At 39.0% G+C, this 13,037-nt stretch overlaps 1 protein-coding gene across 9 annotated transcripts in view; it reads right to left on the bottom strand.

Annotated features, from left to right (window-relative positions):
* The window catches only part of DMD (dystrophin), a 2,273,580-nt gene that overhangs the window by 500,499 nt on the left and 1,760,044 nt on the right, over positions 1-13,037 (bottom strand). For all 9 annotated transcript variants that reach the window (XM_046672830.1, XM_046672828.1, XM_046672833.1 and 6 more), the window contains one exon: positions 1,506-1,660. In XM_046672830.1, the coding sequence (XP_046528786.1) occupies positions 1,506-1,660 (155 nt within the window). The remainder of the gene's footprint in view (positions 1-1,505; positions 1,661-13,037) is intronic.

Here is a 13,037-nt window from a genome sequence, read left to right as displayed (position 1 = left end):
CTTTCCCAAAGAAGCTTCTTTTTGAGAAGCAAGTATTTCCCATTGAGATGTACCTATTGACTCTCTGATACGAATCAATTGCATATGAATAAGTCTTCCTGAGCCTACCCGCCCTTGTTTAACTGAACAGATACCAGATGTATTTGGAGCAGAAAGTCCAAACCTTGCCACTGAGAGGAGGCAGTAACCTTGAGAATTTTTTCCTATTCTCAGTCCCCTGTTTAAGCTCGTCCTCTCTCCACCAGGGTCCTTTGGATAGGACCCCAAATACAACTCTCCAACTTCAGGGTGGGTCTTCTTTTCCATGGTCATCTGAACACCCACTGTCTGGAATTCAGGACTAGAGCTGCTCTATTCCCCCAGGGTCACCAACCTAAATCTGGTTTCACATGAGTTTTCACTCAATCTCTAACTCAATTTCAAGATTTACTTGGTCTCTCAATTTTCACGTATCAATAGCTCATTACTCCTAAAAGATTCTGCTTTTAGTTCAAAATCTGTTTTTTTTTCCCTTTGATGGTGGCCTTTTCTGCTTAATGAAGGCCACCTAACCGACTTTTTCAGTAATTCATGTCACCTTCTGGAACTCATTTACCTTACCTTTCAGTGTGGTCTTCCTCATCATTGTACAAGTACTATTCTTGCCCCTGTTTTCTGACAGAACTGAAAATGAGTACCCAGTATTCCTTAACTTACCATAGCCTGAACAAGGTAACTCTACATTATGCAAAGAGAGTCATCATTCAACAAATATTTACCAGCTCCCTATTATATCACCTGCTTCAGGATTTTAGGATGTGTCAAATAAGAAAGACAGTCTCTGTCCTCAGAGGTTTAGACTAGTGTGAAGGACAAACATTAAACAATTAGTTACATAATTCATTTTTATTCATAATTAGGATAAATGCTAATGAAAGAAAAGCCCAGGGGTTAAGAGAGAGGATAATAAGGGGACAAGACCCAGTTTGATTAGATGGTATCTCTAAGAGCTGTTAATTTCCATAGATATATAGTGGGAGGTGAAGTTATGAGTCCTGTTACACTACAGAGATTTTCCCATTGGGTGTGTAAACTGAGATACAATGATGGCACCATGGACAGTTATAACTCTATCTTGAAGCCCCAAGTGACTTCCTTGTCAGATTAAGGATGGGGCAGCATGTGCCGTGATGGAATAGAACAATATTTCTTTGGATAGAGATCTCAAAGCAGACTGATAAATGGCTTTTCCAGCTACAAATCAGCATTTTGTTTTTGTCTAATCTCTAAGTATGTCACTACCTTTGTGACTGTGGGCAAATCATTTAATTTCACCAGTCTGTGGATCCTTCATCTTTAAAATAAGAGGATTTAGGCAAGCCTGTGCTTTTAGATGGCATTTGCCATCTTGGATCCTCCCAAGCCCTGGTTTAGCAGGATTGGGAAAACAAATGTGCATCATCCACCCAGTGTCACCACCCCATCATTATAGCCAACAGTAGTTTTAGAAATAATGTAGTTCATACCTTTTATGAATGCTTGCCCAAGAGGCATTGATGTTCTCCGTTATCATGTGTACTTTTCTGGTATCATCTGCAGAATAATCCCGGAGAAGTTTCAGTGCCAAGTCATTTGCCACATCGACATTTATTTGCCACTGGCGGAGGTCTTTGGCCAATTGCTATAGGTGTGCATGGGAAAGAGAATGAATATCAGTTTTCTCTGAAATCTTTAGTTGGAGTTTCTTAGAATGCTTCATCAATAGCTTCTGAATCCTCAGGTCGGAACATGCCTACATGATTGCTGTTAACCTACCATGTGATTCAGTCAATCATGACAGTATAAGCTAACTCATTCTTCATGACAAAACTTTTTAAATGCAGCATCTTGAGCAATAACCAGTATCAGACATTTCAATTTCGTAGCAATTAATTGGAAATAAACTGGACTTAATTGTTTTTATCATGGGAGAGAACTATAAAAATAAGCTTCCATATAATTGTTAAGTATGTGACAAATACCAAAATTTGAACAGAAAAAAATGCTTCATGTATTTCTTTCCCTCTTTATTAACTTGTTGAGTTGTTTATGTAATTAGTGCCATCTACTGGCATTTAACTAAAGCTGCATACAGAAAATACTGAACATCCAAAGAATAGTGCTGTTATTCTAGTTAAGAACTTTTTTGAAGGATCAGTTTATTCATAATACTTCAAAAAACGTCCCACTTTAAAATTAGAAGGGGCCGGACCCGTGGCCGAGTGGCTAAGTTCGTGCACTCTGCTTTGGTGGCCCCGGGTTTCGCCAGTTCCGATCCTGGGCCTGGACATGGCACCACTCATCAAGCCATGCTGAGGCGGCATCCCACATGCCACAACTAGAAGGCCCACAACTAAAAATACACAACTATGTACCGGGGGGCTTTGGGAGAAACAGGAAAAATAAAATCTTAAAAAATAAAAAAATAAAATAAAATTAGAAGAAAATTTCAACTGTAAGGATCTTGCTAAACCAAATGACCTTTGTTTTCTTCTTTGTTTGTCTTTGGCAACTGAGGATCATCAAACTGTATTTCATCACTTGAAATATCATATATCAAAGACAGAAATAAATCAATGATAGGTTTCTCTGGACGTATACCCCACATTTCTATTAAGCATTGCTGCAAGTTCATGGAGGATGCCTCTAAGCATTAACATAATATTAAATTGCTAAGATAATTATGTCAAATTCAACATGGTGGTGGCTTAAGCCATTGGTAAATGAACAAGGGAACAGGGACAGGGAATTCAGACCAGAGAAAGAATAAAAATTTTTCCGAAAAAAATTAACTTTCAAAACTAAAAAAAATAATCAAATCAAGATGGTACAATTTGACACCAATTAAATTAATAAAAACTAAAATCCAAAGCTGGAAAGGCCTTGGTAAAATTAGCACATTCACGTGCTACTGCTAGGAGCAGTGATCTATAGGGACAAGTTGGAAATAGATAGCAAGTGACACACAAATGCTTACTCCCATTGACCCTGTAATCTCACTTTTGGTATTTTGTTCTAACACAATATTTAAAAGAAGAGAAATACATTATAGGAATAAAGATCTTCATTAACTAAGACAGTAAAAAAATGAGAAACAATTTCAATGTTTAACGAGAGGACATTAAAATAACATAATACATCAACCTAATGGTCTAATAAGCAGTGAATATGCACAGAAATCATAAGTAAAGAGCAGAACGCAATTTCTGTCTACACCGTATTTCTTAAAATCTGTAAGAATACATAGTCATGAACTAGAAGGGGAACTGGAAATTGAAAGTAATTGATGCTTCTGAAAAGAGTAATCATTTTTGTTCTAATATTTGTTCTTTCCTGTTAGCATGATGTTTGTATAATAAAAATCAAACACTAATACTTTTAGCACAGTTTCCGTATGTTTGGACTCCTGTTCCTTGAAAATGTGTAATCTGTATATAATTTGGCATTTCTCAGTTAACTGGAATATCCTATTCCAGAATCAAACGAAATAACTACATTTATTGCACACAGCAAAGAGACTCAGACAACCAAACTAGCACCAGGCAGCTAAAGCCAACGTCACTAACTTTTTCTATGAAAGCAAAAAGAGAGACAATTTTTAAACATACAAAGTATAGTTGCTGTGCTGTAAAGCAATTAAAATTTATCCTTGTGGGGGCCGCCCCATGGCCGAGTAGTTAAGTTCGCACGCTCTGCTTCAGCGGCCCAGTGTTTCACTGGTTCGGATCCTGGGTGTGGACAGGACACCGCTCATCAGGCCACGTTGAGGTGGTGTCCCACATGCCACAACTAGAAGGACCCACAACTAAAATATACAACTATGTACTGGGGGGATTTGGGGAGAAAAAGCAGAAAAAATAAATTTAGGAGCCGGCCCGGTGGCGCAGCGGCTAAGTTCACACGTTCCATTTCTCAGTGGCCCGGAGTTCGCCAGTTCGGATCCTGGGTGTGGACATGGCACCGCTCGGCAAAAGCCATGCTGTGGTAGGTGTGCCACGTATAAAGTAGAGGAAGATGGCACAGATGTTAGCTCAGGGCCAGTCTTCCTCAGCAAAAAGAGGAGGATTGGCAGTAGTTAGCTCAGGGCTAATCTTCCTCCCCAAAAAAGAAATTTATCCTTGTGGAATGCCTGCCTTTTCTTATATACTCCTTTTATCAAGCCCTGCAGCTTCTATTTTCTACTGTTCAGATCCTCACACTATTCAAAAGCCTTTCTGAGGTGAAATGCACACCCTAAAGGCTTTCCCTTTCTAGAAATTTCCTAGGGTACAAAATTACCTCTCCTTTTCTTCCCCTTCTCGCTTAAGCCAAATCTATAGTGTCAAAAGTAATGTATACTAAGATAAGAAAGACCAATTGGCCCTGACTATCTAGAGGATGGATTTGCATTTTAAAAGAAGAGTTTCTTATCTATCATCTATTAATTCTCTAACTGGTAGCATAAGAATCCACAAAACTGAGACCAATAACTTGGTTACCTTTTCCCAAGATAATTCTTCTTTAGGAAGGATACAACTGTTAAAGAAATACTTATTAAGAACCAACATCAGAGCATATATGTATAGATTTAAGAATATAAAATATAAATTAAAATGTTAATAAATATAATTAAAATCATTTATTTTATCTAAGAAAGATAAATGACCTGGAAGCCATCCCTGATTCATGAGCTGCTATTCGAAAAGTCTAGATATAAGAGGATACAATCTTTGGTTCTAAAAAATGCCTAAAATTATAAATTGAAAAGTATGCTAAAATTTTCCAAAATCTTGAAGGAAATAGCCAGCTAGAGTTAAATTAGAGACTTTATAGTAGAAAGGTAGTAAGAGAGTGAGGCTTTCCTTCAAACCAGAACTTTTTGATATATTTTAATGCTTGAAAGCCAAAAAATGCACAAGCCGTATCTTTTTCTTCAAATTTGTATTCGCACTGAAATTTAGATTTTTATACCTGAGGAAATCTTGATTGAGTGTTAACCCTCACTGAATAGGGCCCAGGTTTTGCGAGTTCACAGGATTAAAAAGAAGAAAATCCCACTGACCTTGACTAACATTGACAGGGCTAAGGCCCTTATCTAAACTCAAAGGTTCTCAACCGCAGCCTTCTTTTCTCTCCTCTTAAATACATTCACCAGAATAGACTGGTTTCCCTTCCAACCAACGTAATATGTTGACCACCTTGGGCTTTAACCAAGTGTCATTCGCACTAGGAACAATGACCTTGACCAGCCTTGCCTACGACTGTGAAATTTACTACTGGGATATTTCCAGACCACAGAAGGAGTGTAAATTCAAAAACACAACAGAATTCACACACACTCTTGTTTTATTTCTGAATTCCATTTACAATGGGATACACTACAGGGAATTGTTTGTGTGGTCATCACGGTGTGTGAAGAAATTTAAAATACTGTGAGCACTAGCCTATATAAAAAAGATGATTTTGGGGGCATATATATGTATTTGTGTGTGTGTGTGTGTGTGTGTGTGTTTCCTATGAGGAATATAAAACACTAAATCCTCAAAAGATTGTGTCTCCAACCAGGAAAGAAATATTTCATATTCAAACCTAATATGATGCTGCTGCAATACGTGCTAAGTATTTATAGACAGTATTTTAGGCAGAAAAATGATTGTGGACTGTGGGACAACCCGAATTGATTTCAAGAATTTTGCGTATTACAATTTTTCCATTTTAATGCTTGTCTTCTCTCATTTTTTATTTGTAAGATACTCTGTTTAGGGATACTGACCCTACATGGAAGAAAACAGGGAAGGAAAAGAAAGGATAGTTAAAAGTCTGGGCAACAGAATAAGCCTGTTGGGTTTGAATCCTGGCTTGATCACTTACTAGTTATGTGACAAATGGGCAAGTTAATTATCCTCTCTGTGCCTTGGTTTCCTCCTTCATTAAATGGGTGTATTAATAGGATTTACCTTGAAAGATTATCATGAGGATTAATTTAGAAAATCCAGGGAAAACACTTAGAATGGTGCCTGGCATATTCAAAGCATTCAATAAATATGACCTATAATCATCATCATCACTACTACTGTTACTCCTCCTCCTACTACTGCTATTTTCAATGAACCCCACTATATTCACCACAGGGCGGGCCTTTACCGAATGCAAAGCAAGGGACTCACTGTTTTATAGACATTGCCTATGATCCTGCGGCTCTAAAACGCTCCCATCAATTTAGAAGATAAATGTGAGTAGCTAGACCTATAATTAAATTTTTAAGGTTGAGGATTTTTTAAGTTTTCTTATAAAATGTGTCTTGGGATATTTATCTACAAGTGAAATTAACATTTGTTTCAGGTGAACTCGATTGTTCAGTTCTTTAATGACCGGGACTCAAAGGAGCTTTAGGAAAGGCAGTGCAGAGTAATGAAATGGCATCTTCCCAGGAGCTCTTGCTTGGCCATTGTCTTGCAGTTTGAGGTTAAGAAAGTCATTAACCTTTTGAGTGCCAGTTTTGTTGTCTGCAAAAGAGGACGGGGCTACTTACTCTGATTATGCCTTAGGTTTCTCGTGAGGTCAAAATCAAAATTAAATTGCTTGGAAAATTATAAAACAAGATCCTAATATATTTACAGACAAAAAAGTCCTACATATTGGGTTCCTCTCATTTTGCCTAGGATACTATGTGTGCATACATGAACTAAGAAATTCATTAAAAAAATTGAGCTCTGTGAACTAACAGCTAAGAGCTTATTAGCTCTTAGAACCATTCTCTGCCTGTCTCTTACTCTATTCAGAATTACAGATGGACTAACCTCTTCAGGGGATTGGAATTTGCTGGCATTTCTTGTTAGCTGGCTTCCAGCTGGGTTAGGCCAGCAAGAGGCCCTGGTCGGAGATAGAGCAGGAGGAAGGGTGAAACTAGAGTATACCTCCCCCTCTCTCTGTGTGGGCAGCGACTTCTTTGTGTCTCCATTTCCGGCTAGACAGGCCCTCCCTCTGTAGTTTCAGTACCTGCTGCGCAGCCTCCACAGTGGTCAAATTAGCCCCAGATGGCTCTGGTTACACTTGTGGGCCCTCCAGCCCTTGAGGTGGTAACAGCTACCTGATGTTGCTTAACTCCAGGTTGCCTCACCATCTCCTATTGGGCTTCTCAGCTCCTCCATTAGCCATGGAACCAGTCCTCTGTGTTAAATTCCCTCTGAAATATCTAGGCTGGTTTCCAGGCTGAACCCTGATGATACAAACCAGAAGAAATCTCACAGCAAATGACCCTACCTATAACTCCAACTACACAGGGGAAATTAACCTATCAAGCATAAATTTCACGAAACATCAGACTTTACATCTTACATCCTTCTCTCCAGTCTGAGAGGAAGAGGTGACTCCTGTGCTATGGGATGCTGATTCTTCCCTCTGGACACTCATCTATTATGGGATCCTCTTCCACGTACTCCCTCTCTCTTCGTGTCTTTTCAACCTTTTGCCTCTCTACAGGGTCTTTCTCTACCGCCTTCAAATATGAGTCTCTCTCCCATCTTTAAGCAACAACAAAATCTGCTATCATTTTCTTTCCTTCACGGTGAAGCTCCTAAGAAGGCAAATACTCACTCATGGCCTCGCCTTGATTACACTCCTGCCACTCTATAATTCATCAAAATCAGGCTTCTGCCATCACCATCCCACTAAAACTATTCTGACAGAAGTCACTGTGGCAAATTGGATTACAGGCCTCAATTCTTTATCTCACCCTATATCCATGCCATTTGCTATATAACTTTGAATTTCCTGCTACAAAAGGCAGAGTTTACTTCCCCGCCCTTGACAATGAGCTTGGCCATATGACTTGCTTTGCCTAATCCTAGTGGGATGTTAATGGAAGTGACACAAGCAGAGGCTTGAAATGTGCTCCTGCAGTGGGGCTAGCCCTTTTGCCCTTCTGCCAACACCATAAGACAAACATAGCCTGGGCTAGCTTGCTCATTCCTGGAGAAGGATGAGTGACACGTGGAGGAGAGCCAGCCCAATCAACCCACAGCGTGAAGCGGTGCCTCCCCAGCCAAGCCACAAACTTAGAAAAAACAAAACGCTTATCGTTGTGTGCCACTGACATTTTGAAGTTGTTTGTCATGCAGCATTTTTGTGAAAATAGTTAACTGATTCAGTCCCCAATGGCCAATGTCTGGCAAGTTTTAGGTTCTCATTTACTCAATTTATTTGCAGTGACTGGTGCTACTGACTACTCTGTTCTTCTTGAGGCCCTACCTTTTCTCCGCCCCCGCTCCTTTACACTCTCTTATGGTTCAAATTTCTCTTCTTCTGTCTGTCCCTTAAATGTTGGTGTTCCCCAAGTTTCTGTCCCTAGCCCAATCTTCTCCCTCTGCAGTGTAAGTTGATCCTTAACTGGAGGAGGAGGCAAGGAACATAGCTACAGAGAGACTGTAGCACAATTTTCTCTTTTTTTCAAATCCCCTACCTCCATTGCCATTGCATTAATTTAAGCCCTTATCTTTTTTTTTTTTTTGAGGAAGATTAGCCCTGAGTTAACATCTGCTGCCAATGTTCCTCTTTTTTTGCTGAGGAAGGCTGGCCCTGAGCTCACATTGGTGCCAGTCTTCCTCTACTTTATGTGGGACGCCTACCACAGCATGGCTTGCCAAGTGGTGCCATGTCCGCACCCGGGATCCGAACTGGCGAACACTGGGCCGCCAACGCAGAACGTGTGCACTTAACCGCTGCACCACCGGGCAGGCCCCAGCCCTTCTCATCTTTTGCTTGGACCGTGCAGTAATCTTTTTATTGGCTGCCTCCTTCCACTCTCACACCAGCGCTTCCATCCACACACAGCTGCTCAAGAGATCTCTTTGAAATGCAAATAGAACCACATTACTCCTCAATAAAACCTTTCAATGGCTCCCTATTACCTACAAGACAAAGTTCAAACCTCTCTGCTTGGATTACAAAGCACTCAAATATACGACCCTTACCTATATATCCACTTTGATCTTTTGTTATCTCCTTTCTTTTATCTCCTTTCCTCTTACCCAATCCCGTAATTGCCCATATGAGAATACAAAAACTCTTTTGCTAGTCAGCAAAAGAGACATCACAAAAATGCAGGTTTCTTGCCTCCAATATTCAGACTTCAATATAGTTAAATAAGATATTTTTCCATATAAAGGAATTTAAGGAAAATGATTAGGCTTATTGTAATTGAACTTTGAAGAATATAAAATAATCTCCTTGATGATTACAGCATGATGGGAAAATTATTGTGTATAATAAAATAAGACCTTGCCAAACAAAGATAGCAGAAAAAAATACATGTTTGGTTTATTTAAAAAAAAATCACTGAAGAATTTACTCTTAAGTATGAATTCATGTTCTATAAATCTTTACTGGGAAAAAGAAACAATTTCTTGCTTGCTTGTATGAATTAAAGCAACCTATAAAACCTCTTTATGAATTTATAATAGAAATGTTAAAATATCTGTAAGGAAGCTATTTCAAAAGGAAAGCCTCTCACCATTAACTTCAAGACTCATCTATTAAACCTCTGACATTACCAAACAACTCTGTTTCAGAAGGTAACACTCTATACAGGGCATACTATTTAAGAAAATGGCCCTCATTTTCCAGCTTACTGGAAATGATTAATCTTTTCAATAGCTTGGAGGACTACATACCAAAGTTGTTACTTTTTTGTCCTCTCAACAATGACTACAAGCTGAGAGCAGGCTAGTAAATGTGTTATCGGCCAACCCATTAGAGTTCCATTATTTTCTGTCTTACATGGCTTCATGTAATGAATTTTTATAATTAAACTAATGGCATGCAATTTATTTTCCCCCCTCTTTACTTTCAGGCCCCATTTCTCTTCCAGCTTCTCTGGAATAAGTTTTATACAAAAAGAAGGGAGCAGAGCCCTCCAAGTGCTTCATTACCTTAATTTTATTATGACATTTTGGAAAGCATTCTCTTTATCTGGGCTCTCTCTTTAATTTGCTGACTTTATTAAAAGGCTTAAGCAGTGCGGTAATTAACAATTCACCCAGCTACCCCAGGCATCTAAGAGAAGTCTGGTTGAGAGAGTGTGGAAATGGTTGGGTAGCAATGACTCCAGAGAGAATGCCAGAGGACAGATCCCCAGAAAGTGGCATGTTCTCAGCTACTTTTCAAAGCCCATGAGCCTACTGTGGTAGACTGCGTTATCGTTCACAAACATCCAGTGCCTCTTCTTGCCAGAGGATTATGTATCTGCACCTCATTGAATCAAGGATGGCAACGTAACTGATTTTGGCTACTTGTCACTTCCGGGCAGAAGATTTAAGAACTTGGCATTATTCACTATGTTTCCCGCCTCTTTGATCGTGGGAGTATGTATCAAGACGCAGCTGTCATCAGCTGTGGTCTCTGAGTGACTAAATTAAGTAGAACCCCCTTGTGAACCTACAATGGACACGTAACACGAATAAAATATAAACTTTGTGTTAAGGCTCTAGATTTGGGGACTGTTTGCTACTATGGCATACCTTAGCCTATCCTGTCTGACAGATCAACCCAGGTACAACCCTGCCTCAGATAGAGCAGGGCAATCTACCATCTCCAGATAGGCTGGGGTCAGGAACAGAATAAGCTAGTCAACGACACATAAAGAATAGGTTCTATTGCTAATAAATGTTTAGAAACTATGTTTCTAAAGCAGTTTATAGACTTGAAGAAACAAGAAAAGATCTGTAGCCTTAATGATGTGCAGGTATGCCTTTTCAAAGCAACTTTATTGAGATATAATTTACATACCATAAAATTCACCCATTTAAAGTATATAATTCAATGGTTTTTAGTATATTCACAAAGTTGCGAAGCCATCATCACAATCTAATTTTGGAACATTTTCTTCAGCCCCAAGAGAAACCCCATACCCATTAACAGTCGTTTTCCACTGTCCATTCTCTCCCTCCTCCAGCTTTTACTGGATATTTCATATAAATGGATTCATACAATATGTGTTTTTTTTTTTTTTTTTTTTTACTGGCTTCTCTCCCCCAACATAATGTTGTTTTATTTTTAACAAATAACTTTTTCTTTTTTTTAAGATTTCATTTTTCCTTTTTCTCCCAAAGCCCTCCGGTACCTAGTTGTGTATTTTCAGTTGTGGGTCCTTCTAGTTGTGGCATGTGGGACGCTGCCTCAGCATGGCTTGAGAAGTGGTGCCATGTCCATGCCCAGGATTCAAACTGGTGAAACCCTGGGCCGCTGAAGCAGAGAGCGTGAACTTAACCACTCGGCTGGCCCCTAACATAATGTTTTAGAGATTCATCCATGTTATAGCAAGTACCAATAGTTTATTCTTTTTTTGTTTTTTAGGAAGATCAGCCCTGAGCTAACTACTGCTAATCCTCCTCTTTTTGCTGAGGAAGACTGGCCCTGAGCTAACATCCGTGCCCATCTTCTTCTACTTCATATGTGGGACGCCTACCCACAGCATGCTTTTGCCAAGCAGTGCCATGTCTGCACCCGGGATCCGAACTGGCGAGCCCCCGGGCCGCTGAGAAGTGGAACAGGCGAACTTAACTGCTGCGCCACCAGGCTGGTCCCTATTTTATTCATTTTTATTGCCAAAATATATTCTATTGTTGGACATACCACATTTGGGTTTCTAATTTTTGGCTATTATAAATAATGCTGCTACAAATATCTGTTTAAAGCTTTTGTGTGGACATATGTTTTAATTTCTCTTGGGTATATACCTCAGTATGGCACTGTTATGTCATATAGTAATTCCATGTTGAAGATCTCCAGAGGGGCCAGCTCCGTGGCCAAGTGGTTAAGTTTGTGTGCTCTGCTTCAGGAGCCCAGGGTTTCGCCACTTTGGATCCTGGGTGTGGACATGGCATTGCTCATCAGGCCATGCTGAGGTGGCGGCCCACATAGCACAACCAGAAGGACCTACAACTAGAATATACAACTATGTACTGGGGGGCTTTGGGGAGAAGAAGAATTAAAAAAACGACAAAAAAAAAAAAGAAGATTGGCAACAGGTGTTAACTCAGATGCCAATCTTTAAAAAATAGATATATATATCTCCAGAAACTGCCAAACTTTTCTCTGAAGTAGTTGCACCATTTTAGAATCCCACCAGCAATGTATAAGGGTTCCAATTATTCCACATCTGTGTAAACACTCATCATTGTCTTTTTTTATTTTAACCATTCTAGTGTGTATAAAGTGGTATCTCATGGTAGTTTTAATTTGCATTTTCCTAATGACTAACGATGTTGACCATCTTTTCATGTGCTTGTTGGCCATTTGTGCATCTTTTTTGAAGGAATGTCTATTAAAATCCTTTACTGATTTGTATTTGGGTCGTTAATGCTTTTTGTTGTTGTTGAATTGTAAGAGTTCTTTACATATTCTGGCTATGTCTCTTATCAGATATACGATTTGCAAATATTTTATCCCACTCTGTGGGTTGTCTTTTCACTTTATTTATGACATTTCTTGCAGCACAAAAGTTTTTATTTCGATGAAATTCAACTGATGTATTTTTTATTTTGTCACTTTTGCTTTTGGTGTCCCATCTAAGAAAACATTACCTAACTCCTTGTACTGCTATGTTGTCTTGTAAGAGTTTTAAAGTTTTAGTTCTTATATTTAGCTCTATGATCCATTTTTGAGTTAATTTTTGTGTATGGCATGAGGTGGGGTCAAACTTCATTATTCTGTATGTGGATACTAATTACCCAAGCACAGAGTTTTGAAATGACTATTCTTTTCCCATTGAATTGTCTTGGAACTCTTGTCAAAAATCAATTGACCATAAATGCAAGGGGGACTTTCAATTTTATTTTATTGATCTATATATCTCTCTTCACGTCAGTATCACACTGTCTTGATTACTGTAGCTTTGTAGTAAGTTTTCAAATTAAGAATTGTGAGTCCTCCAACTTTGTTCTTTTTTTAAGGTTGTTTTGGCTATTCTTTGTCCCTAGTACTTCAGTATGAATTTTTCTGCCTCTATGTCACATGGTGTTTTCCTTGTGGTCAGTGTCTTT

This window comes from Equus quagga, chromosome 10 (genome assembly GCF_021613505.1).
Source record: "Equus quagga isolate Etosha38 chromosome 10, UCLA_HA_Equagga_1.0, whole genome shotgun sequence".
NCBI classification, from domain to species: Eukaryota; Metazoa; Chordata; class Mammalia; order Perissodactyla; family Equidae; genus Equus; species Equus quagga.
Note: the sequence above shows the minus strand (reverse complement) of the source record. Positions and strands in the feature narration are given on the sequence as shown.